Below are 27793 nucleotides of genomic sequence, written 5' to 3'. Positions count from 1 at the left end.
GAGCAGCTCTGGGGAACTTAACAGAGTCAGGTATGAGCACAGCCCTGTGCCCTGCTGTGTGAATGCTTCACTTTCCCCTTCATTACCAATGTCGACTGTCCTCATTATTATCTGCATACAAACAGCTCCTGATCGATCCCATTGTCGATCGTGAGCAGATCGGACATTTAGGAAATAATTGTCAGATCCTGTCAGACGAGAAATTGTATTGTGTACCCAGCATGATGTCCTACCATATTATTATATTGTATTGTGTGTGGTTGAGGGATACCTTTCAGGAATCCCCCCCCTTGAAAATCCTGGTTTTGCCCCCATAAATGTACCTTATTATGCAAGATTGCTGCTTCCACACCAGCTGCTTCTAGTTACTTCTAGTTACTTAAAAAAAAAAACTGATTGCACCATAATTTGTTTTAAGGCATTTCACGCCTTTTTTCCCCCCAGAACTTCACTGCATATTATACTCTTTTGTTGTTTTTCATTATTCTGCTAACAATGTCTAGACAAACTGAACAGCAGGGTTTTTTTTTTGTTTTTTTTTCTTGAATTCTTAAATGATTATATATGTGTGCAGCAGCTGTCTTTGTTTCTAAATTTGTTTCCTGAGCTATCAGCAGGCGAAATAACTAATAGATATACCTGCTGAACAAGATTCTTGTCTCTTTTGGGTGGAGATCAAGATATTATTTTTTCCTTCTCAGTGGCTTTTGCTTAGTTTCACAGATATAGTATTACGTTTGAATTTACTTGCATGTACCTATCAAACTACCCTGAGACAGTTTCTGCTAGGCTCAGTGGGGTGTACTCTATTATTACTCATTTTCCATCCTGGAGTCGTAGTGACAGCTACAGGTGCCCAGGGCAGAATGTGGAGCAGTTCATTCTGGACTTCTCTTTGTTATGAAGGTGTATGTGTCTGTGGGCTAACACAAGGCTTTCCCATGCCACATGTGAGATATGATCTCACCATCTCCTGACTCTGCCACAGTCTATGATCTGATATTTTTTACACATTTCATTCATACAACAGGAATGCTGGGAGATATGTGGCGTCTCCGCTGTTTACATGGCTGCAGATGGTGTATATGTTACGGCCAGAACCCGAAGTTTGGCCAGAACTAGAAGTGGCCGGCCACTTCGGGTTCTGGCCGGCCAATGCGCGAACTGGCCGCTGCGCTGCGGCCAATGTGAGAAATGAAACAATTCCTGTAAGGTTAATGTGATGTTGTGGCCGCAGCGCAGCAGGGCAAAATGTATCACACATCTTTACTTTATTCAATGGCATTAAGCCGCCCGGCTTTTTCCTCTGCCTCTCTCTCCTCCCCCCCGCCTCTCTCTCCCCTTCTCTTATGGGCACAGCCGGGCGGGGACACGCGTGTCCAGGAGAGTCGTTCCTCGCGGCAGGAGAGCAGAGCGGGGAGGCTGCAGACATTGCTTCTGCCAGCACGCGCTCTGCAAGAACGGCAGGATTCCCCTGCCGCGACGAACGACTCCGGAGGGACACGCGTGTCCCCGCCCGGCTTTGCCCATAAGAGAAGGGGAGAGAGAGGCGGGGGGGAGGAGAGAGAGGCAGAGGAAAAAGCCGGGCGGCTTAATGCCATTGAATAAAGTAAAGATGTGTGATACATTTTGCCCTGCTGCGCTGCGGCCACAACATCACATTAACCTTACAGGAATTGTTTCATTTCTCACATTGGCCGCAGCGCAGCGGCCAGTTCGCGCATTGGCCGGCCAGAACCCGAAGTGGCCGGCCACTTCTAGTTCTGGCCAAACTTCGGGTTCTGGCCGTAACATATACAAGAACTAAAGTGCAAAAAAGTAAAGATGACCAGCACTTGCCAATTCTTAAAAAGACTGCCAGGTGGACAGGGCTCAGTGGGATCATTCTGTACAGACTGCAAGGTGGGCAGGGCTCAGTGGGATCATTCTGTACAGACTGCAAGGTGGGCAGGGCTCAGTGGGATCATTCTGTACAGACTGCAAGGTGGGCAGGGCACTGACAGAGCTTTCTGAGAAGTTTGTAACTCATGGTACTGTGAGAAATATATTTCGATGACCCAAACTGCACCTGTGTGGTTACTCTGTGAAGGTAATATTTTATTCTGGCCAGCAGCGAAACACTAAGCTCTTAGATATGTTGCTTGATTTCACAGTTCATCTGCATGTAGTCACTTTGTAATCACACACGGATGATTCACCTTGGAATACGGAAGTGACTTCTCTCCTAACTATAAAACAATTAAATCCCCTTTCTTTTGTGATTGGGCTTGCCTGCAGCATCAGTGGTTTGAGTGCGTTGCTCATACACTTAATCCTCAATCTCTGGCTGACATTCTAAATATTCCACTTAATTTATCCATCAAACTGCCACTTTCCCAAGGTTCGGGAGTTTGTTTTTTAATGTCTGCTGGCGCTTGCGTTCCTGTAACTAGATACTTATTAGGAACCTTCTTTAGACTGGGTTAAGCCTTTTACTAAAGGTAAGTACAACTTAAAGCTTTATTTTTGTAATTTTAGGAACAATGTCTTTCATTATGGTAAGTCTCGTGTATTCAGCTTGCAGCAATGAGAATTCTTTTTTTTTTCTAATTTTAGCTTAGTGTGCCGTAGGCAAAGATTTTAGCTGTCATACTTCTCCTGCCATACAACGGAGTAGGCATGCTGGTTCTCAGCAATGAGGCAAGTAACTTGGGCTGTATTTGGGTAACATGTTAATTGCAGCTATACCAGTACCCAGTGTATTATTTGGGTGCCGGACTTGTAACTGGTAGGAAGAAATGTGTAGGAAGGGATGGGGAGGGTTAGTGTTAGGAGTAGGTAAAAGGAGTGTTAATGTGAGAGGTAGGTTAGGTAAAACTGTAGTAGAATATCATCCGGTGTCCAAATTTCTGGGTGCACCCTTTTCCCGTGTATGTATCAGCAATAGCCCCACGTGACTGGTTAGGACCACACATGCATAATTGGAGTGCATATGTGTTATTTTTCAGTCCTATCTATCTATCTATCAAATTAGTAATAAACAAATATTTTCATAATCAGTAAAATGCAGGGATTGAGCTCCTCCTGCTGGTTTGACTTTCTAGAAATTTGAACACATTTCTCGATCAAATTTTTTTTGTCTATTATAGGGGTTAGATGATTAGAACCTATTCTCCTGATATATAGAGATGGCCGAACGGTTCGCTGGTGAACGGTTCCAGGCGAACTTCCGGTCGTTCGCGATCGCGGAGAACCGCAAACGTTACCGGAAGTTCGATTCGCCCCCATAGTGCACCATTACGGTCAACTTTGACCCTCTACATCACAGTCAGCAGGCACATTGTAGCCAATCAGGCTACACTCCCTCCTGGAGCCACTCTCCCCTTATAAAAGGCAGACATTGCCAGCCATTTTACTCACTCCTGTGCCTGCAGTAAATAGAGAAGGGACAGCTGCTGCAGACTCTCTCATAGGAAAAGATTAGTTAGGCTCTTGTAGGCTTCTTAGCTTGCTCCTTGCTGATTCTTATTGCTAAAAAAGCACCCCACAACAGCTCTTTTGAGAGCTAATCTTGTTCTTGTGATCTATTTCTTTTTCTGTGTGTCCCACTGACACTTGTGTTGCATAGACAGCCTAGATAATTCATACTGTGTGCCACTGCCACGCCCAGCACATTCAGTGACTACCTGTGTGTGTGACAGGTGCACATTACCCACCACTGCATATACCTACCTGTTGTTCACTTTGCACCCACCCACCTACGTGAGCGCAAGCGGTGTCACTGTGCCTGTCCACTACCTGTCTGTGTGTAACAGGTGCACATTGTAATACCCATTACTGCATATACCTACCTACCTGTTGTTCACAGTGCACCCACCTACCTATATGAGCTGAGCGCACGCAGTGTCACTGTGCCTGACCGCTACCTGTCTGTGTGTGACAGGTGCACATTGTAATACCCATTACTGCATATACCGACCTAACTGTTTTTCACAGTGCACCCACCTACCTACGTAAGTTGAGCGCACGCAGTGTCACTGTGCCTGTCCGCTAACTGTCTGTGTGTGACAGGTGCACATTGTAATACCCATTACTGCATATACCTACCTACCTGTTGTTCACAGTGCACCCACCTACCTACGTGAGTTGAACGCATGCAGTGTCACTGTGCCTTTCCGCTTCCTGTCTGTGTGTGACACAACAGGTAGGTATATGCAGTGATGGGTATTACAATGTGCACCACATTGTAATACCCATCACTGCATATACCTACCTGTTGTGTTCAGTGCACCCACCTCATCACTGCATATACCTACCTGTTGTGTTCAGTGCACCCACCTCATCACTGCATACACCTAACTGTTGTGTTCAGTGCACCCACCTCATCACTGCATATACCTACCTGTTGTGTTCAGTGCACCCACATTACGTGAGTGCACGCAGTGTGATATACCACTCCGTGCATACCTGTTAACTGCACCTGTGTGACTGCACATTGTATTAGTCAAGTCAGTGCATACCTTTCACTTCATTCCCCCCGATTTGGACAAAACTGACAAAACAGGTAGAGGCAGAGGTAGAGGCAGACCCAGAGGAAGGCCACCTGGCAGGTCTGTGCGAGGTTGTGCTGATGTGATTTCGTGCGGCCCTGGACCAAAGTATAGTGCTCAGGCATGTTCCATCCACTCCCAAGATTGTCAGGACGTGGTTGACTATGTAACACAGAACATCTCATCTTCCGCACCCACCAGCGCTACTCCAAGTAACACATCCGCTACATTTGACAGTTCACAGGAGTTATTTGGTGGGGAAATCACTGATGCACAGCCATTATTGTTACAACCAGATGAAGGTGCTAAGCAAGTTACACCACCTCATATGTCTGAGTTAGGCGACACTATGGACGCAATGTGTGCGGAGGGGGATGATGAAGTACCTGCTGTTGGTGCAGTTTTGGAGGTGTCTGAGGCAAGCGAAGCTGGGCAGGATGATTATGATGATGACGATGATGCGGATCCCACATATGTTCCCAATAGAGAAGATGAACAGGGGGACAGTTCAGAGGGGGAGTCAGAGAGGAGTAAGAGGAGACGAGTTCCTGAAAGAAGCAGGGGGAGCTTGTCATTAGAAACAGCTGGTGGCAGTGTCCGGCGGCATGTATCGCCACCTATGTACAGCCAGCCAACATGCCCTTCAACATCAGCTGCTGATGCCACCATAGTGCCATCACCTCAGGGGGGCTCAGCGGTTTGGAAATTTTTTAGTGTGTCTGCCTTAGTTTGAAGCAATGTCATCTGTTCTCTTTGCCTCCAAAAATTGAGCCGTGGAAAGGCCAACACCCACGTAGGGACAAGTGCCTTATGAAGGCACATGGAGAAAAGGCACAAACTGCAATGGGAACAGCACCTGAGCAAAAGCAGCACACAAAAGAAAAGCCACCCTCCTTCTCCTCTTCCTCCTTCAGGTGCAGCATCTTCAGCCGCTTTCTCCTTGCACCTTCACAGCCACCCTCCTCCACTCCGCCTCTGTCCTTGAGCGGTTCCTGCTCCTCTGCCCACAGCAGCCAGGTGTCCATGAAAGAAATCTTTGAGTGGAAAAAGACAACTTCTGCCAGTCACCCCCTTGCCCGGCTGGCTTGGCGGAACTGTTAGCTCGCCAGCTGTTACCATACCAGCTGGTGGACACTGAGGCCTTCCCTAAATTTGTGGCCATTGGGACACCGCAGTGGAAGATACCAGGCCGCAATTATTTCTCTAAAAAGGCGATACCCAAACTGTACCGTGAAGTGAAGAGGCAAGTGGTGTCATCTCTGGCACACAGCATTGGGTCAAGGGTCCACCTGACCACGGATGCCTGGTCTGCCAAGCACGGTCAGGGCCACTACATTACTTACACAGCCTATTGGGTCAACCTGGTGACCGATGGCAGGCAGGGAGTACGTGGCTGTGCAGCGGACCAACTTGTGACACCTCCACGGCTTGCAGGCAGGCCTCCTGCCACCTCCTCTCCTTCTCCTCCTGCTACATCCTCTTCGCTATCGTCCTCCTCCTTGGCTGAATGGAAGTTCAACTCTACTGGTGCTGCGATCTCCTCTTCAGCTACACAGCCCCATCTCCCCAGGGCCTATGCTGCATGCCAGGTACGACGGTGTCACACCCTCTTAGACATGTCTTGCCTCAAAGCGGAGAATCACACTGGACCAGCTCTTCTGGCTGCTCTTAACAAACAGGTGGATCAGTGGCTGACCCCGCACCAGCTGGAGATCGGCAACGTGGTGTGTGACAACGGCAGCAATCTCATTTCCGCATTGAATTTGGAAAAGCTGACACATGTACTCTGCATGGCACATGTTCTCAATTTAGTCATTCAAAGAATTGTGTCAAAGTACCCAGGCTTAGAGGATGTCCTGAAGCAGGCCAGGAAGTTGTGTCTGCATTTCAGGCGGTCTTACACAACCATTGAACGCTTTGCGGACATTCAGCGGAGAAACAACTTGCTGGTGAGATGCTTGATATGTGATAGCCCGACTCGCTGGAATTCGACCCTGGTCATGTTCTCTCGCTTGCTATAACAGGAGAAAGCCATCACCCAGTACCTGTACAATTACAGTAGAAGGACACAATCTGGGGAGATGGGGATGTTCTGGCCCAACAACTGGACACTGATGCGAAATGCATGCAGGCTCATGCGGCCGTTTGAGGAGGTGACCAACCTGGTGAGTCGCAGTGAAGGCACCATCAGCGACTTGATACCGTACGCTTACTTCCTGGAGCGTGCCATGCGTAGAGTGGTGGATCAAGCTTTGGAGGAGCGTGAACAGGAACAGTTACGGGAGGAACAGTTGTGGGAGCAATTTTCAACAGAGATGTTTCCTCAACACCTGCTGCAGTACAGAGGGGGGAGGAGGAGGAAGAGTCATGTGGGGAAGAGGAGTCAGACTCGGATGATGAGGAAGGTGTTTCTTTGGAGAAGGAGGAGGAGGCGGCGGCAGAAGAACAACCACAGCAGGTGTCAGAGGGGGCTTGTGCTGCTCGACTTTCCCGTGGTATTGTTTGTGGCTGGGGGGAGGAGGAGGACTTACCTGACGTCACTGAGGAAGAGCAAGAGGAGATGGATAGTACGTCTGGATCCAACTTTGTGCAGATGGCGTCTTTCATGCTGGCCAGCCTGTTGAGGGACCTCCATATAAAAAAACTCAGGGGAAATGAACTGTGCTGGGTGACCACGCTACTAGACCCTCGGTATAAAAGTGGCGGACATGTTACCAACTCACCAGAAGGAAGAAAGGATGCAGCACATGCAAAACAAGCTGGCAACTATGCTTTACAATGTGTTTAAGGGTGATGTCACAGCACAACGCAATAAAGGTACCACTGCCAGTAATCCTTCTACCATGTTCATGCAGGCAAGGACAGGACACTCCAGCGATCTCATGGTGATGTAGGACATGCAGATATTCTTTAGTCCAACGCCTCGACTTAGCGCTTCCGGATCCACCCTGGACCGGCAGGTAGCCGACTACCTGGCCTTAAGTGTGGATGTAGACACTTTGAGCAGCGATGAACCCTTGGACGACTGGGTGCGCAGGCTTGACCAATGGCCAGAGCTGTCCCAATTTGCCATCCAACTTCTGTCTTGCCCTGCTTCAAGCGTCCTGTCAGAAAGCACCTTCAGCTCAGCTGGAGGCATTGTCACTGAGAAGAGAAGTCGCCTAAGTCACAAAAGTGTTCAGTACCTCACCTTTATCAAAATGAATGAGGCATGGATCCCGGAGGGCTACTGCCCGCCCGAAGACTAAGTCAGTCCCCACACACAGCATCTCTGCCTGCACACCGTGTGACTGGCTGCCTGCCCCAAGACTAAGTCGCTCCCCACACAGCACCTCTGCCCGCAGGCCGCTTGACTGTCTTCTCCGCCACCACCAACAGGGTCCAGGACTCCAGGCGGATTCCTGAATTTTGAAGGCCGCTGCCGTTTCTTAGGCTCCCACTCCGGACCGGAATCGAACCAGGTTTCCCAGGCCATTACCAGTGGTCACTCACAATTGCAGACTTGCCCTCCATAAAAGATTCTCGTTGCAGGTACTGATGAACAGCAAGTAGAACAAGTATTTTAAAAAATAGATGTAAGCTTTAACAATGTTAGAGAAAGAACCATTGAAAGTTGATAAGGCAGTCAGACATTACCTGACATCACTGAGTGAGGAAGAGCAATCTCGCCATGGTGCGCACCAATCCAGCACGGCCGTCACTATGCAAACAGCTGTTTGTGGTGTGTTACACAGTGAGTTTGGTGTGTCGGTGTGAAGCAGTACTCTAATTACCCTCCCTGATTGATGTATACACATGCAAGATGTTTTAAAGCACTTTAGGCCTGCAAATTAGCATTCAATGTGATTTCTGCCCCTAAAACGCTGCTTTACATCCAATACGGATTTTCCCCCGGGACTTTTGGCATCTATCCCACTCCGCCATGCCCCCTTCCAGGTGTTAGACCCATTGAAACATGTTTTCCATCACTTTTGTGGCCAGCATAAATGTTTCTAGTTTTCAAAGATCGCCTCCCCATTGAAGTCTATCGCGGTTCACGAGAGTTTGCGCGAATCGAACGTTTGGCGGAGGTTCGCGAACCGAAAATCGGAGGTTTGAGACATCTCTACTGATATGTACAGTATATATATATATATATATATATATATATATATATATATATATATATATATTATATATACACACAGTATATGTAAATATATATATATATATATATATATATATATATATATATATATATATATACAGTGCTGCCCATAATTATTCATACCCCTGGCAAATTTTAACTTAAAGTTACTTTTATTCAACAACACATGACATATGACATAAGTGTCTCCCAAAATACTAGTAAGGCATTATTTTGTAAAATAAAAAAAAATTCTCAGCTTCTATTTACATTTGAGCAAAAAGTGTCCAGTCCAAAATTATTCAAATCCTTCACAATCTGCCACAGTCTGTGGGAACATCCAAAGTTCTATACCATTCCAAATAGTCTAAGCTGTTCTAAAGCATCCTAATTACCCTGATTAATTTGGAACAGCTGTTTTAAACAACTCAACAGGTGAAAAACAGCAGCTCTCTGCAGTTGATTTGTGGACAGTCATGGCTAAGACAAAGGAGCTTAATGAGGACCCGCGGCTGTGCATTGTGGCTGCTCACAAGTCTGGAAAGTGCTTCAAAGCAATTTCTAAATGTTTTCAAGTTCCAGTGGGTACAGTGCAAAGCATTATTAAAAAATACAAGATCTTCCGCACTGTGGAAAATCTCAGAGCACGTGGTCGGAAGCCAAAAGTGACACCTGTGCTAGCCAGGAGGATAGTGAGAGAGGTGAAAAAGAATCCTAAGATCACCACCAAGGCCACCCTGGTGAATCTGGGCTCTGCTTGTGGCAATGTCTCAAGGCAGACAATCCAACGGACACTGCCACTGCTGGGTTCCACGGATGCAAGCCAAGGAGGACGCCACTTCTCCAGATAAGGAACACAAAAGCTCGCTTGGCGTTTGCAAATGCTCATCTGGACAAACAAGAAGACTTCTGGTCTTCTGTGTTATTGATCTTTCCTTCATGTGGTGTAAAAAAAGGAGAAGCCTTCAACCCAAAGAACACCATCCTCACTGTCAAATATGGTGGTGGGAACCTAATGCTTTGGGGGTGTTTTTTCAGCCAATGGACCAGGGAACCTAATCACAGTAAATGGCACCATGAAAAAAAGGCAATACATGAGGATTCTCAATGATAACATCAGGCAGTCTGCAGAGAAACTTGGCTTTGGGCACCATTGGACATTTCAGCATGACAATGACCCAAAAACACACAGCAAAAGTGGTGAAGAAATGGTTAGCAGACAACAACATTAACGTTTTGGAGTGGCCCAGCGAGAGTCCTGACTTGAAACCAATCGAGAATCTGTGGAGGGAGCTAAAGATAAGGGTGGTGGCAAGAAGACCCTCCAACCTGATTGCTAAAGATTGTTAAAGATGAATGGGCAAAAATACCTGTGGAGACATGCAAAAAGCTGGTCTGCGATTATAGGAAGCGTTTGATTGCTGTAGTAGCCAATAAAGGCTTTTTTTTATTGATTATTGAGAAGGGTAAAAATAATTTTGGAATGGACCCTTTTTGCTCAAATGTAAATAAAATGTAAATAAAAGTTGAGAAATGTTTTTTTCCACAATAATGCCTCTTGAACATCGTGCTATTATCTTTTGGGAGACACCTATGTCATTTCTTGTCAAAAAATTAATTGCTGGATGAATAAAAGTAACTGTAAGCCAAAATTGGCCAGGGGTATGAATAATTATGGGCAGCACTGTGTGTGTGTGTGTGTATATATATATATATATATATATATATATATATATATATATATATATATATACATATATATATATATATACAGTGCTGCGTAATATGTTGGCGCTTAATAAATACAATATATATATATATATATATATATATATATATATATATATATATACACAGGGCGTGCAGAATTATTAGGCAAATGAGTATTTTGACCACATCATCCTCCTTATGCATGCTGTCTTACTCCAAGCTGTATAGGCTCGAAAGCCTACTACCAATTAAGCATGTTAGGTGCTGTGCATCTCTGTAATGAGAACGGGTGTGGTCTAATGACATCAACACCCTATATCTGGTGTGCATAATTATTAGGCAACTTCCTTTCCTTTGGCAAAATCGGTCAAAAGAAGGACTTGACAGGCTCAGAAAAGTCAAAAATAGTGAGATATCTTGCAGAGGGATGCAGCACTCTTAAAATTGCAAAGTTTCTGAAGCGTGATCATCGAACAATCAAGCGTTTCATTCAAAATAGTCAACAGGGTCGCAAGAAGCATGTGGAAAAACCAAGCCGCAAAATAACTGCCCATGAACTGAGAAAAGTAAAGCGTGCAGCTGCCAAGATGCCACTTGCCACCAGTATGGCCATATTTCAGAGCTGCAACATCACTGGAGTGCCCAAAAGCACAAGGTGTGCAATACTCAGAGACATGGCCAAGGTAAGAAAGGCTGAAAGACGACCACCACTGAACAAGACACACAAGCTGAAACGTCAAGACTGGGCCAAGAAATATCTCAAGACTGATTTTTCTAAAGGTTTTATGGACTGATGAAATGAGAGTGAGTCTTGATGGGCCAGATGGATGGGCCCGTAGCTGGATTGGTAAAGGGCAGAGAGCTCCAGTCTGACTCAAACGCCAGCAAGGTGGAGGTGGAGTACTGGTTTGGGCTGGTATCATCAAAGATGAGCTTGTGGGGCCTTTTCGGGTTGAGGATGGAGTCAAGCTCAACTCCCAGTCCTACTGCCAGTTTCTAGAAGACACCTTCTTCAAGCAGTCGTACAGGAAGAAGTCTGCATCCTTCAAGAAAAACATGATTTTCATGCAGGACAATGCTCCATCACACGCGTCCAAGTACTCCACAGCGTGGCTGGCAAGAAAGGGTATAAAAGAAGAAAAACTAATGACATGGCCTCCTTGTTCACCAGATCTGAACCCCATTGAGAACCTGTGGTCCATCATAAAATGTGAGATTTACAAGGAGGGAAAACAGTACACCTCTCTGAACAGTGTCTGGGAGGCTGTGGTTGCTGCTGCACGCAATGTTGATGGTGAACAGATCAAAACACTGACAGAATCCATGGATGGCAGGCTTTTGAGTGTCCTTGCAAAGAAAGGTGGCTATATTGGTCACTGATTTGTTTTTGTTTTGTTTTTGAATGTCAGAAATGTATATTTGTGAATGTTGAGATGCTATATTGGTTTCACTGGTAAAAATAAATAATTGACATGGGTATATATTTGTTTTTTGTTAAGTTGCCTAATAATTATGCACAGTAATAGTCACCTGCACACACAGATATCCCCCTAAAATAGCTAAAACTAAAAACAAACTAAAAACTACTTTCAAAAATATTCAGCTTTGATAATAATGAGTTTTTTGGGTTCATTGAGAACATGGTTGTTGTTCAATAATAAAATTATTCCTCAAAAATACAACTTGCCTTATAATTCTGCACTCCCTGTATATACAGGATCTTCTCAAAAAATTAGCATATTGTGATAAAGTTCATTATTTTTTGTAATGTACTGATAAACATTAGACTTTCATATATTTTAGATTCATTACACACAAGTGAAGTAGGTCTGCTGTGCATACTCTGCCTTAGGGGGCACGAGAGGCACAAGGAGACATAGAGGGGGGCAGAGATGACACAGAAGGGGACACTGGGAGCACAGGGGACAGAGAAGGCACAGCGTTCCGACTTAAGGACGGATGCAGGTTAAGAACGAGCCTACAATCCCTATCTCGTTTGGTAACCGGGGACTACCTGTATATATACATATATATATGTATATATATATATATATATATATACTGTATATGTTACACATTGCAGTGTGAGTTTTTATCCAAGATCTTGGAATGTTTGTGGTACGCTGTTTCAGTGCTACATTGTTTTATAGCAATGGATTGAGAATTCAGTTTAATTACTACATGCTGTTTCTTAGGAACTAATTGCTGGGTTCTGTGTTGTCTCTGGAGCATCATTACATAGTTATGAAGAACCATCTATTCTTTTGCCTCTCATAGCATTATATTGTGATAATAAATATTCTACAGGTGAGGCCATAAGTGATGCCAACACAAACTGGCTTCTGTTGCAGCTCAGTAGTCACACGTGTACCTGACTTGGAGACCTTTAACTTCATATGTTATAAAATAGTGTCTTTATTGCAGACATCCATGTTAGTTCTGGTGTGTGTGTGTGTCAGTAGTTGTATATAAAAAAAAAAAAACCATGACCACAAAGGCATGAAGGGTTTCTTCATGTCTTTGTAGAAGGAAGGATAAAATATTGCAAAGTATTTATAATAGATGAATATCATAGTGACTAACCTTTAAATTTCTTTCCATCATTATGTTGCCTCAGATTGTGTTTAGTTTTATGACCCACGCTTTCATTGTATAAGTTCCTTTCGACAGCCCGTCATGTGTAAAGTGCTTTAGGCTCTGTAACCCTCCCTACAGCAACCCGTGGCAATCTTCCTGGACTCGTCTGAGATGTTGAGACATTCCATACATGTTCTCAGAGTTGCTGATGTGACACTTTTTACTTAAATTCAGTGTCATGGCATTTAATTCAGTGTCATGGGTGGTACAAAGCCAAGGCCAGTTCCATACTTTTTCATTCCTAGCATTCTTGTAGCTTCCCTTCTATGTATAGCAGCCATTTACTCATCAGGTGTACCTCAAAGTTTGGTGTGTATTGGTCATTTTTTTTAATTTTTATACATTATTTATATTTTATTCATTTCAGTTGTAGAACTAGTCCAGCATCATCAGCAAAATAATACATCAATCAGAAGCAAAGAACAGATCAGGGGAATATTTTTACTGGTCCTGACTAATAGTGGTAAGAAGCAGAAAAGGTATAAGTGAGCAGTAGTAAGGTAACGTATCCAAAAAGCAGATCCTGGGCAATATCCTGGGTAAACCAAAAGAGGAAGCATAACTATACCAGCTATTAGCTACGTTCATGCCTTCAGGGGAGTAAGAAGGGTGTCATCTTTATACCCTTCTCAAATGCCAGTTGCTTGCCATACTTGCATGCTTGATAAGTTCCAATCTGGCTTTCGCTATTGTGGCCAAGGATCTTGTTACAGCTAAATCTAAAGGCCATTATTCCAAACTCATCCTTCTTGGTCTGTCATCAGCGTTTGATACTGTTGACCACAATTTACTTCTATAGATACTTTCACCTGTATGCATAAAAGGGCCTCGCTCTCTCCTGGATATCTTCCTATTTCTCTGGAAGGTCTTTCACAGTCTATTACTCAGATCAGATCCCTTTTCCACATCCTCTGTCTTCTGGGGTACTTCAAGGCTCTTTCCTTGGTCCCTGCCCTTTTCCATCTACATGTATGGCCTTGGAAACTTAATCAACTCGTTTGGTTTACAATCCAACTTATATTCATATGATACACAACTGTACCTCTCGGCCCCAGACCTTAATTCCCTCCTCACACGTGTTCCTGACTGCTTGTCTGCTATATCCTCTTTCATGACCTCTCGCTTCTTAAAACTTAATACTGTATGAGTAATTAATTATCTTTCCGCCATCTCTGTCCACCTCTCTACCTGATATAACAATAAATGTTACTAGCATCCCTATAACTTCAGTTACCAAAGCATGCTGCTTCTCCCTCATTTATTCCTCACATTATTTCCCTAACCAGCTCCTGTCATCTCTAACTCAAAAACAAAGCTTGCATCCGACTTTTCTCTCTTAGGACACTACTAAAATGTTAGTACACACTCTCTTAAAATATCTTGTTTGAACTGTTGTAATGTACTGCTTTGTGGACTATCAACTAACCGACTGGCACTGCTCCAATCTGTTATGAGTTCGGCTGCTTGTCTCATTCATCTCTTGCTCTTCCTCTGACGCTCCTCTGCTGCTCCTCTCTGCCAAGCTCTTCATTGGCTGTCAATTAGCAAGGGGATCCATTTAAGGGGCCTTTCACACTGAGACGGTGCCATGCAGTATTTTCTCCAGCATCACACTGCAATGAAAGTCTACAGGGTAGTTATTACTACCCACCGTGCAGTGCCCTATCTAACACACGCACATACCTACGTTGCTGTGCGGCTCCTTCAGTGGACTGGAAGTCATGTTGGTCTATGGCAATGCGCGTATTTTGTGTCGCAATACGCTTCCACGCACGTCATCGATTGTTCAACAGGAAGTGAGCGTCACTTCCTGCTTGGCCAGCTGCCAATGACCGTGGACTAACGCGGTAATCCCCAAAGGCCTGGTTTTGGCAGTGCGGTCCTCAGACCACACCGCAATGCTGCCGCCAATGCACTCTTAACCCTAACCTACAAAGCCCTCCACAATCTTTCTCCCCTATACATCTACTCAATTGTTTCCAGATACCAACTCAACCAGGGACTCAGATCTACATATGAGCTTTTTATGTCCTCCTCTAGAATCACCACCTCATACAAGACTTCTCACGAGTCTCACCCTTCCTCTAGAATGCCCTTCCATAGCACATGCATCATTCTTCAACCTTTGAAATCCTTAAATGCGCCTTCAAATCTCACTTTTTCCGACAAGCATATGCTCTAACTTAGACCATTTCCCTTTTGACCTCTGGCCAAGTTGTATTACTTACTAGATAACCTAAAAAACACAATGCCCATATGGTTTCCTACCACTCCGCCCCCCCCCCCATTCCTTTAGATTGTAAACTCACAAGGGCAGGGCTCTATCACCCTTTGGTGTCTTGGAATTTGTTATTCATTTCATAGCTTGTACTCTGTTATACATGTTATTCATCATGATACATTTGTCATTGTAATTATCGATTCTGCATTTTGTACCAGTGTCTATATTTGATGTATACTATTCTGTCTATTATTATGTACTCCATGTTTGTTTTTCTTACTTTGTATAGCGCCACGGGATATGTTGGCCCTTTAGAAATCAATAATAATAATATTAATACTTGCTGATGTTTTGGCTTCAGTAGTTTCTGACATACCCATGTATGCTACAAGCTTGAAGTGTGTGGAATCAGAAAACCTGATCTGCATACTCATTTTGCATCATTGACCATTGTATTAGATGCACAGCACCATCAGCACAACAGTAGTTGCCCTTTTTATGGAGCTAGATGTAAAGCCATCTCCTGGTTGAGTAGGCCACATGTGGAAGAAATGTAAACAGATGTGCTGGAAGCAGTGCTGCTCTTTACTACTGCTCTAGACTGCCTATGTGTGACTGTGCAGGAAGTGTCATATCATCTGTGCTCTAGATATCAGAATCTGAAATTTCTCCTGATACGCCTGACTCTTTCCCATCCTACATGATTAACTTAACCCCTTACCTCTCCTCTGCCCTTTGCCTAACTACAGGTGTAACCAAAACCAAAAACTATGCTGCCAATACCCAGACAACTTAAATTATAACTCATAACTCCTCCCTCTTTGGTGCCTAAATTTGGCCTATTTCCTATACCTAACCCCAACATTCACCCTTCATGGGATCCGCTGAAAAGGGCACCTGAGCTACCTGTATGAAAAGGGCGCCTCCATAGACATCATGTTATTTCTGCAAATATGGGCTACAAGGTGGTGAAAAAGGGCGCCCGAGTTTTGATATAGGCTAGAAGCGGGCGCCCCTTTGTAGCCCATATTTTTTTCGGCTACAAGGTTTTTTGGCTACAGTAGGGTGCCCCTTTGTAGCCCATGTTTTTTTCGGCTACAAGGTTTACGGCTACAGTAGGGCAATACTTTATAGCCCATATCTTTTCGGCTACAAGGTTTTCGGCTACAGTAGGGCACCCCTTTGTAGCCCATATTTTTTTGGCTACAAGGTTTTCGGCTACAGTAGGGTGGCCTGGGGGGTCTTAGGGTTAGGCAACACCAAGGGAGTCTTAGGGTTAGGCACCACCTGGGGGGTCTTAGGGTTAGGCACCACCAGGGGGGTTAGGGGAGGGTTCTGTGTGAGAGTAGGGAGAAGTTAGGTCATAGTAAGCACCAGGGGCTGTCTTAGGGTTAGGCACCACCAGGGAGGGGTTAGGCACCACCAGGAAGGGGTTAGGGTTAGGCACCACCAGGGGGTTAGGGTTAGGCACCATCAGGAGAGGGTCCTGTGTGAGAGTAGGGATAAGTTAGGTCATAGTAATCACTTTTCTCAGCTATATCTAAAGCCCTTTTATAGCCCAACAAATTTTGCCTATAACAATATCCTTTTTATAAACTAAAACTAGATTTTTCGGCTACACCAGGAGCCCTTTGTAGCCAAATTTGGCATATATGGGCTACACCAGGCACCCTATGTAGCTGAATTTGGCATATGGGCTACAATGGGTGCCCTTTGTAACCGAATTTGGCATATATGGGCTACACCAGGCACCCTTTGTAGCCAAATTTGACATATATGGGCTACACCAGGCGCCCTTTGTAGCTGAATTTGGAATATATGGGCTACACCAGGTGCCCTTTGTAGCCGAAGTTGGTATATGGCTACACCAGGCGCCGTTTTTGTAGCCAAATTTGGCATATATGGGCTACACCAGGCGCTTTTTTTTCCAGGCCCTCTTTTTAAATAGACGCCCCTTCATATCATGCCTAGCCATAACATCTTCTGATTTTAACCCTAATTTAATACTCTCTCCTAACCTCAAGACTCTCACCCCAGGCCCTCCTATCCTCTCCTGACCTTCCTAACCTGTCATCATTGGGACTGCAGATAGCAGATGGGTTTAGAGATGCTGTTGAGCTAAGCATATGTGCTCTTGCGCATATTGAGTAATTGATGCACAAATAGCTTAACCGTCTTGCATTATTTTGATGTGTGTAAGTACAATGTGATATATAATTTGACAGATTATGAGAAAATAGGTTTGTTGTTACATTATCATTCTGTGCTCTACATTTATAGATATGTCCATTTATGTCCATGTTGTACCACAAAATAGTGTATGGACAGTTTCCAAGATAATTTGCACACCTACTCCGCTACTTGCTGCACAAGGTAAATAGTGCATATTGATAACCTGCAAAAATACGTACATTATGTTTTTTTTTCTAATACTGACCAAGTGACCTGTAGTAAACTTTTTGTAAACCAGTGTATATAATTGCTATAGGAGTGTCCAGTAGACTGCTGGATGCCCTCTGTTCTCTTTCATACTTGTGTTGTGTTGAATAATTCACTCCCTCACTGCCCACCTGTGTGTATGTTGCTGGGTGGATCAGGAGAGGTACAGGAAACTCAGCTCTTTTCACAAGGAGGTTCTGCACAGACATCAGACACAAGTAGATAAGACTATGTAACTGACAGGGTTATTGAGAAGTTTGTGTTAAAGTGTAAAAGAGGGATTGACTCTTGGGTGCATGTTAAAAGAGAAGAAAATTATAAATAAAATATAAACACTCTAGAAAATACAATACCACATTTAAAATCTATTGTTCACTTAACTAGACATCATAAAAGAATAAACCGAACTAACTCTGGAAAAAGATATGGGGCTGCAGTCCCCAATATCTATAGTCCATAAACTGATCCCCAGACTGCATATAGAACCTGGACATGCATAAGTACTAGACAGACCCACTTGGGTATACGTCCTCCAACAACTTGCTGATAAAGTTCCAAAAATGTATCAACTGCTGTAGTAGCAACTCCTTTGGATCCCAATTGCAGATCATAATGGCTGATCTCAAGACTTTCCATAAACGATTTGCATAGGTGTGCAATGAAACTCAATTGCAGAAGTTATGTAAGGAGGGGTTAGGTAGAGACCATAATGCAGAACTCATGTACTGCAGTTCTCACAAAACACTTTCAGGATGTAATGATGGGTAAACGTCATGCTGTACCAACCGAGCAGCTCCTAAAGCTTTGCAAAAAAGAATAACGGCAGATGGAGTGCTCAGTACTGTAAGTATATTGCACAATTTGGCCAATATGGAGAAACCTCACCTGATATGGAAGCTGAAGACACAGCTATGCAAGTAGTCTTACCTCTTAGCAAACAGATGCACGTCCAGGTGGCCACTCCGTATAAACATGAATGATCACAAGTATAGCTGGGATTGTGAAATGTAAGGGGCCGCTGCACTATGCTCCACATCTCTTCCTCTATAGAAGATGAGAAATGGAGGATGTGGAAAAGCTAATAACATTTATATTAAGAGTACAAAGAGATAAGAGCACTACAGGGTCTAATGTTATCAATTACATTTTATAGTACAGTAGAGTCCTGGTTATCCGCTACTCAACTAACCAGGTGTCACAAGCAACCAGCACAAATCGCTGGCAGTACTCACAGTGGTGTGTGTGGGCTCTGCTGTGCTTAGCCAGTCAAGATTCTTCAATGTGACTCTCAAGTCCTAATTTGTCCTCCTAAAAATTCCAGGACATGAGAGTCACTTCCTGCACTAAATGGCAGCCACTTGCTCGTGCACGTGCATGCACGCTCCCGCGCATGTGGGCCCCTGACGTTCCCGCACCACATGCGCATGTACGTGGGTCAACTCGGTTAAAAGTGAATGATTGCTCTATAGCAGTAATCATTCATTGAACCTTTAAAAAAAAAAAGTTTAAAGTGGTGGTTTCTCATTAAATAATAAATTATTTTTCCCTCCTGTTTTTAAATTTCAACTCCTACCTAACTAAATAACCCCTTGTGCTGCCTACACTTGGCCTTAAGATTCATGTACATTTGTTATGGTTGCCACCCACAGCCATCTAATGTGATTGCTAGGGCGATGGTTCAGGGACCCAACTCTGTATAGATGCATTGCTATACTGTTGCCTAGCAATGTATCTGTACAGCATTGGGGTCTGCAAACTGTGCACCAAATAAATCGCATCCAGTCGCTACAGATGCACAGATTGGCAATAATGGTACACTACATGCTCAACTGGTGATTCAATAATATATTTTGAGGTGTTTTATAATTGTGACTGTTGTCATGTGAAAACTAGGAAGGGCGAAAAATGAAAAAAATGTGTATTTTTTGCATTTATGCCTATTTCCCCCCTGTAAAATGTCTATACAATTAAAATATTATTGGAAAGAAATATTAGATTGTTGCACACAAACAAACAAACTATGTATGTATTACTTTGATGGCCTAAGTAACCACAAAGTTATTGCTGTGTTAATAGTGACTTCTAATTGCCAAAATTGTCAGGAATCTTTAGGGGTAAAAACCCAGGAATGCGAAGTGCTCAAAGAACTGGGTTCCATGGCTCCTCCAAAGTTAATATGCTTTTCAGTTCTGTATTTTAACATAGAATACAGGGTTCATTGAATGTATATAGAGTGGGGTATAGTACTGTATTAGCTAGGCCTGTTTTGTAACATTGTTTTGTAACATTGAGTCTCAAGCACCCAGAAAGCACACTTATACAGCATCAGACAATCCCCATCGGTATGGGTTAACTGGGACCCCAATGTAGTCTGTTTGATTTCCGCCTGGCCACACTGAAAGCAGCTGAATGGCTTGCAGCGTGTGCTTCAGTGCGACGCAATCAGCAGCAGTAACTATTATTCACCCGACGGGAAGACGCCGGCTCCCGGAGGTTCAACGCTCCCGGGTGCGTTGAACCGCAATGCACCGACACGCAGCGTCAGGTGTGAAAGGTAAAGTGAAAGTCTATGGACTTTCATTTTACCTTGGTTAACACAAAGTTTGGATTTTGCGTTAAAATGCAGGAAAAGGGCTCTAGTGTGAAAGAGCCCTGAAACCTATGACTGAAGTGGCTCCTAACTGAGACGATGAAAGGTATCACTCAAATGATGTTTTGAACCAATAATTAAACGCTGTATATTTTAGTTCTTAATTTCTGCAGTCAAGGAATGTAAAATGCAGTGTGAGGTGTGCGGTATGCTATTTTATGAGTTTGAAAAACCTGTCCTCACACATATTTATTATTTTTACTTTAGAGCTACAGCTTGACATCATGTTTCGTAAAAAGAAAAAGAAACGACCGGAGATCTCTCCGCCTCTGAATTTCCAGCATCGTGTACACACATCCTTTGATGCCAAGGAAGGGAAGTTTGTTGGCTTACCTCCACAATGGCAAAATGTACTGGACACACTTCGACGTCCAAAACCTGTAGTGGACCCCTCAAGAATCACTCCGGTGCAGCTAAAACCTATGAAGGTAAGTTCCTGATTCTCCAGTTCTTTCTAGCCTTCCTAGCCTTTCAACTTAGAAGATGAATTGGATGAGTTTGCTTAAAATCTAACTCTACTCTCCATTTAGTATTCGGGGAGAAATACTATACTGTGCTTTAGTGAACAATACTTCTGAATGTCATAATCCTTATGCTTTTACGTTAAAGGACACAGAGGTGAAAATAAATGATGAGATAAACAATTGTATCTACCCTTCTGAAAAGGACTTTTTTAGATATCCATTATCCCACAGTTTTATTTTATTTTCAAATCTACTTTTTTTTAGTTTTTACTGTTTTATTGTCTCTGCTCAATGACACATGCATTGAAATATGCCAGAAAATCTATGAATTGTTGAGCCTTTCTTTATCTCTTTACTGCTCTCAGAAGGCAGAAGTGTTTTATGGCTGTTAATCCTTATCAATGAGGGTTACACTCTAGTCCGACCTGGACAGATATTGTCACTTGCATACCTGATTTTTTAATTTTTCATGCAGAGAAGGAAAAAAAACAAACAAAAAAAACCACAGCAGTTATTTGTGTACTTGGCACTGTACATACACATGTCTATCTCACCATGTCACTTCGTTTGTCCTTTAAAGGAATACTTAAGCCACTATATCACCCTCTATGCTGCTATAGTGTATATGTTATACGCTATAGCAGCATAGAGGGTGGTATAGCGGCTGGGAACGCGGAAAATCACTTGCGTTCCCAGCCTGTGGCGGCTGTCGCCGAACCCGGAAGTAGCCGCCGTCGGGGACAGGACGATCGGAGCGGGGCTGCGAGGGCACCATCCAACTTCAGGGGGCTGAGGGATGCCTCGGGTGAGTAAATATCATTTTTTTTTTTTTTTAGACTTAAGTATACCTTTAAAGCATGTTTTACTATGTTTTTCACAGCTACTGCAGAATTTGCACTGTTCTGGGTTGTGGCAGTTGCCAGAAAATGTAGCCTCTCTTATTGGTCATATGACAATACACTTACTGCCTTGTATGCTAATGTTTACCTAAGCCAATCATGGTGGCTACACACGTTACTTTTTTTACTGCAATTCAACAAGAATGATTGGTTGTACAAAAACAAACAATTTTTTATATTAAACCAAGAAATCTGTTCAGTTCGCCCATTTGTTTTTCAGCTTTTTTGAGATTGGACACTTTGGAAAACTCAGTATCAAACATTGTATGGCATGTGATAGATTGTCAAATTATATTAAACTTGGAATAAATTATATGTAACTATTCAGTACATACCAGATTCTGATTGTTAGTATAGACAACAAAAAGATGAAAATAGTACGGAATGTAATGTGAAAATAATATACATGGAAAAGGGATTTTGCAGCTAAAGCACGGTGGCGTAGTGGTTAGCGCTCTCATCTTGCAGCACTGGGTCCCTGGTTTAAATCCCAGCAAGGTCAACATCTGCAACGAGTTTGTATGTTCTCCCTGTGTCTGAGTGAGCTTCCTCCGGGCACTTTGTTTCCTCACATATCCCCAAAAACATACAGATAAGTTAATTGGCTTCCCCCTAAATTGCCCTTAGACTATGATGCATACACTACACGATACATACATAGATGATGTATAAAAAAAGTAATTGTTAGGTACACTTATGACATGTAGCTGTATTTTGCTTGGTTGATTTTATTTATTTTAAAGAGAACCTGAGGTGGGTTTGAAGAATATTATCTGCATACAGAGGCTGGATCTGCCTATACAGTCCAGCCTCTGTTGCTATCCCAAACCCCCCTAAGGTCCCCCTGCACTCTGCAATCCCTCATAAATCACAGCCATGCTGCTGACAAACAGCTTGTCAGAGCTGGCTGTGTTTATCTCTATAGTGTCAGTCTGCTGCTCTCCCCGCCTCCTGCAGAACTCCAGTCCCCGCCTGCATCCCTTCCCTCCCTGCTGATTGGAGGGAAGGGACGAGGGGAAGGGACCGGAGCTATGCAGGAGGCGGGGGAGCAGCTGAGACTGACACTACAGATGTAAACACAGCCTCACAGCATGGCTGTGATTTATGAGGGATTGCAGAGTGCAGGGGGACCTTAGGGGGGTTTCGGATAGCAACAGAGGCTGCGCTGTATAGGCAGATCCAGCCTCTGTATGCAGATAACATTCTTTAAACACACCTCGGGTTCTCTTTAAAGGGAACCTGAAGTGAGAGAGATATAGAGCTGCTATATTTATTTATTTAAAAAAAAAATACCAGTTGCCTGGCTGTTCTGCTTCTGCCTCTAATACTAGCCATAGACAAGCATGCAGATCAGGTGCACTGATTAAAGTCTGATTGGATTAGCTGCATGCTTATTTCAGGTGTGCAATTCAAACTCTGCTGCAGCCAAAGAGATTAGTCAGGCAACTGGTATTGTTTAAAAGGAAATAATTATGGCAGCCTCCATATACCTATGACTTCAGGTTTCCTCTAATTAATGAACAAAAATCAATGAGTAGGAAAATAAAGTTAGCTTTAAATGAAGCTTTAGGTAGCAGTGTGGTGTTCAGTAGTAACTGTGAAGATATTGATGAACCTACAAAGATGTTACATGTAAAAAAAATCCATTATTCAAAACAGTTGATTATTGAGTAAAATGTTTTTCAATCCACCCAACTTTTTGCTATATACAATTTTTTTTTAAAGAAACTTCGACAATCTTGAAAACAAATGTATGGTACTTCAACTTCCTCTGAACTTTCAAGCAACCAAAAATTTGGATCAGTTTCGTTAAATCGAAAAAAAAACAAAAAGCATTATGTATACGGACTCCTCCTTGAGGGGGATTCTCAGAGTTTTCTTAATTTTCAAAAGCACTTGACAGTAATGCTCTGTTGGCAGCCGATCTGGCACTACAGGTGCAACGTGACGCAACACCATAAGTGTGCTAGGCCCCATTGCCTTGCATTGTTGTTCCGTTACACTGCGGTAAAACAGCGTAATGCAATAACCACTTGCAAGGAAGGTGTAAAAGGGGCCTAAAGCTTAAAGGGGAGGTCCGAGCTAAATAAAAAAAAGAAATCTACTTACCTAGGGCTTCCTTCAGCCCCTGGCACCCGTCCTGTGCCCTCACTGCAGCTCTGCTTCCAGCCGGTGGCCCGGGGTCCCCCCTGGTGCAGATGCCGACCGCGACAGGTCGGCATCTACTGTGCCTGCGTAAGAGCCACTCTCGGTCACTCTCTCGTGGTCTGGAGTGTATTGCGCAGATGCAGTAGTTCTGCGCCTGGGCAGAACATTCCAGACTACATCTGCGTGATCGTGAGCGGTGCTCGGGCAGGCGCAGTAGATGCCAACCTGACAGCTTTAAGATAAAGTTGATATTACTTTTTTACTCACTTTTTAATACTTTTTCACAATTATGTTAAAGGGCCTGTTTCCACTAGCCCGGAAATCTGGCCAAATCCACAGTTTACCCTCCGGCAAATCGCGCTGGAAAATTCTGCCATAGAGTATAATGGTGCCAACGGCCGAATCGCTTAACTTATTGATTCGTCCGACATCGCAGCATTTTTCCATGCGGGGGCAGCGAATCCCATAGCCGTGCATAGCACAGCTTCCGGGATTCGGCTGTGTCCTCGCACAACAAGGAAGTGCCACCGGGCGTGACGCAGGGAGGCTAGTGGAAGCGAACCCGAAAATTTATTTTGTAGATAAGATGCTCACATGCTCTGCTAATAGCCTTGTGGCATAATTATTGTATATGATGACATAGGGATTACTATGAAACATGTTTTAGTGCATAATATAATTTATTATAACCAATAAGGCTGTCAATTATTCCTGGTGGTAAGTTTTACCAGTAATTCACATTTCTTTTTCTTCTATTTTAACTGTGTGCTTTTTATTGTATTTATTTATCTCCTACACTTAGAGTAAGGGGCGGTTAAGGTTGGGTAACGGGAAAAATATTTTAGTTTGGAGGATTATGTATACCTAGTCAAACGATGTGGGAAAGTACAAAGAACCTTGTATTACTCCAGTATACGGACTAATGTAGTCCATATACTGGAGCTCTGCGCATCCATGCAGTTAAATCACTCAGGTAAAGCTTGTGTTTGAAAGCGCTGCAATCTCTCCCGCTGTACAAAGAACCTACCATTACACTGTATGTTCCTCTAATAATAGGACTTTGGCTACTAAAAGTATAGTATGAGCAGATGTTGCTTTTAAGTATTGAATGCACGCATTTAATTGTGTTGTTTTGCATTAAACAGACTGTTGTTCGGGGTAGCACCATCGGTTTGGAAGGATACATCTCAGGGATATTGAATGACATTCAAAAACTTTCTGTAACCAGTTCCAACACTCTGAGAGGACGAAGCCCCTTGGCTAGAAGGAGAGCTCAGTCTTTGGGAGTTCTTGGTGAAGAAAGGCCAAGTAATGGACAGTATATTGTTGACGAGCAGAATGTGTCGGACAAGTACAGTAATTATGTCAACTGTAATGGTAGCTCTAAAGTCAACAGGAGACAAACTATGTGGCCTGATTACAAACCTTCAGAAGACAGCCCTTCCAAACCCAGCAGTGTCTCAGTTAGTAAAGCCAAGTCTTTAGATCCTGGAGACTTTCAGGATACTGTGGACCGTGTATCTCAGGCCAAAACAGCAACTGGCAGCCTACATAAGACTATTAGTGGAGGTCGCAGTTTTGATGAGACCACACATACGCACACAGCTACAACAGCACGGAGACAGTTATCCCACGAAACACTACTAGAAGAAGGCACTGTGCCAAAACCAACACAGAGCATTTCAAAACATGAGCTGTCACAGAGCTTTTCACCCTTGAGGAATGAGAAGAGTTCGGAGGCGCATGTCCCAGCACAACAGATAAAGGTATGATTGTTTCCCAGCTATTACATGCAATCTATGCTGTTTATGTAAGCGTGTTGACTATGATTAAATCCTCCACTTTGTGGCCATCTACACAAACACACACCATCACTTATGAACACAAATTCTATGGTGACATGTTGGATTGTTTACTTGGCTAAAGAAAGGTTCACTTGCATGTGAGATTCCGAAGACATTTTGTTATAAGGTGAAACCATCCTTCATGGCAACACCTTGAGTAAGAAATTACAGTGAGCCAACTTCCACATAGTCTTCAGGCTATAGACATGTTGACTTGGGAATTTAATTGGATCAATGGGTAGCACCATACAATAGCTTATGTGTTGCATGTAGAGCAGAATGTGGTTGCATAGTTTGGGAATATGAAAAAAATTAAGACGCAGCTGTTTTTAGCTTAAAGAGATACTTAAAGAGAACCTGCAAGAGAAGAGTAAGAATTCCCCCTTTTGTAATATCAAATCAAAACTCAATGTTACAGTGTATTCAGAAGATCAAAACTTTATTAGCCAACAATAATAAAATAAATGAATCAAACACACCAAAGGAAGAACCAGGAAGTGAAAAAATATATATATGAAACAAACCCCTGCCAAAAAAACAACAACTGCCAGATACAAAAGAATAGGTGAAAATAAACAGGGAGCTTACCAAGGTGATAAGGTAGCAGGACGCCGGGGTTGTCACGCAGGCGTCCTTTTAACTTCTCATCTTGATAAGCTCCCAGTTTATTTTTTGTCTATTCTTTTCTATACAACAGCTTTTTTTTCTTGGCATTTCTATCATGGGTGTTTGTTTCATATACTGCATATATATGTTTTCACTTCCTGGTCCTTTCTTTGGTGTGTTTTCTCTCTTTTGTGCAACTGAAGATGTCCTACTTTATCACGCTTGTTTCACTAATCGTCCAAACCACTACAAGTATTGTGGGTGATATTATATTACTACTATGCACAATGCACTTTATGCACTACTGTCTATAGCCATTTTGATACATTGGGCTCTATTCACAAAACTTCTCATAAATGACTTATTTATCACCTAAGTGATAAAAATAATCTTTCAGCACATTTACAAGCCAAATAATCACTCAAAGTAAGTTGTTCCTGAATCCTGATTAAATTCATTTCAATATTACTTTTCTTACCTTAATTACATTATATTTTTGCTCTTTGGGAGCTCAAAAACGTGACATAGATAAAGTGAAAACAGTGGAAAACAGGTGAAAAAGCTTTGTGAATCATGCCCATAGTTCTTTATTTTATGCACGATTGCACTTTCAGAGAATTTCTTATGCCAATGCAACTGCTGTTTTGTTTTTAATGTGACAATATTTTCCTATATTGTGTCTTGGACTGACCCACCACCGCACCATTATACAAAGCTTTATTTCTTTATCCCATTTTGGTGTGGTGGTTTACATTTTTGGACCAGTCCTGACAGGGTTTGGAAAATATGTAGGGATCTTCTGTATACTTTATTATTTGAACCTAGTGACCTGGATGGCCATGCCTTGTTTTTAATTGCTTTTATTATTGTTGGCTAATAAAGTTTTGATTTTCTGAATACGCTAGAACATTGCGTTTTGATTTGATATTACGAAAGGGGGAATGCTTGCTCTTCTCTTGTTTGGTATAACATTTTGGGTCGATGACCCTGTTCCCTCTCAGCTTATTTTCCTATAGGGTATTATTCAGTAAACCTGGCTGAATATGTTGTTTGCTCAGCTTTTATGTTTAATTTTAAAGAGAACCTTTAAACCTTTAAACTACTCATAGCAGAAATGTAAAAAAAAATATTAACATCCCTGGCGGTAAGCCCGACCTACGCTCGGGCTAGCCGCCGGAGAGGATCACATGGTCCCTGGAGTTTTTTTTGTTTTTTTTTTATAAAATTTGATCTAACTGCTTAAGCTAGCACTTTGCTAGCTAATGATGCCCCCAAGTCCCTTCGCTCTCCCCCTGACCACCCCTGATCGCCGCCGTTATACGTACCCCCCAGGGATCCCGCGATGGTGCAGCCTCCCAATCAGCTCCAGGCTTCGCTATGGGGATGATCGGGACTGCGCATGACGTCATAACGTCAAGACGTCATGTCCGATCGTCGCCATAGCGATGACTGAAGCTGAAGGGTGAAGATGCGGCTCTCGCGGGATCGCGGATGGGTAAATATTGCCGGCGGTGATCAGG

The 27793-nt window shown here is 43.2% G+C and overlaps 1 protein-coding gene across 6 annotated transcripts in view; it reads left to right on the top strand.

Annotated features, from left to right (window-relative positions):
- PAK6 (p21 (RAC1) activated kinase 6) overlaps positions 1-27793 on the top strand; it is a 168182-nt gene that overhangs the window by 106539 nt on the left and 33850 nt on the right. For 4 of the 6 annotated variants that reach the window (XM_068253438.1, XM_068253439.1, XM_068253440.1 and 1 more), the window contains 2 exons: positions 20520-20740; positions 24969-25589. In XM_068253438.1, coding sequence (XP_068109539.1) covers positions 20537-20740; positions 24969-25589 — 825 coding nt within the window. In that variant the 5' untranslated portion in view covers positions 20520-20536. Of the gene's footprint in view, positions 1-2418; positions 2481-17503; positions 17597-20519; positions 20741-24968; positions 25590-27793 lie in introns of those variants that run through there. The other 2 variants (XM_068253436.1, XM_068253441.1) reach the window with 2 other exon arrangements.

This window comes from Hyperolius riggenbachi, chromosome 9 (genome assembly GCF_040937935.1).
Source record: "Hyperolius riggenbachi isolate aHypRig1 chromosome 9, aHypRig1.pri, whole genome shotgun sequence".
Classification (NCBI taxonomy): Eukaryota; Metazoa; Chordata; class Amphibia; order Anura; family Hyperoliidae; genus Hyperolius; species Hyperolius riggenbachi.
The sequence above is the reverse complement of the archived record's forward strand: the minus strand, read 5'-3'. Positions and strand labels throughout refer to the sequence as shown.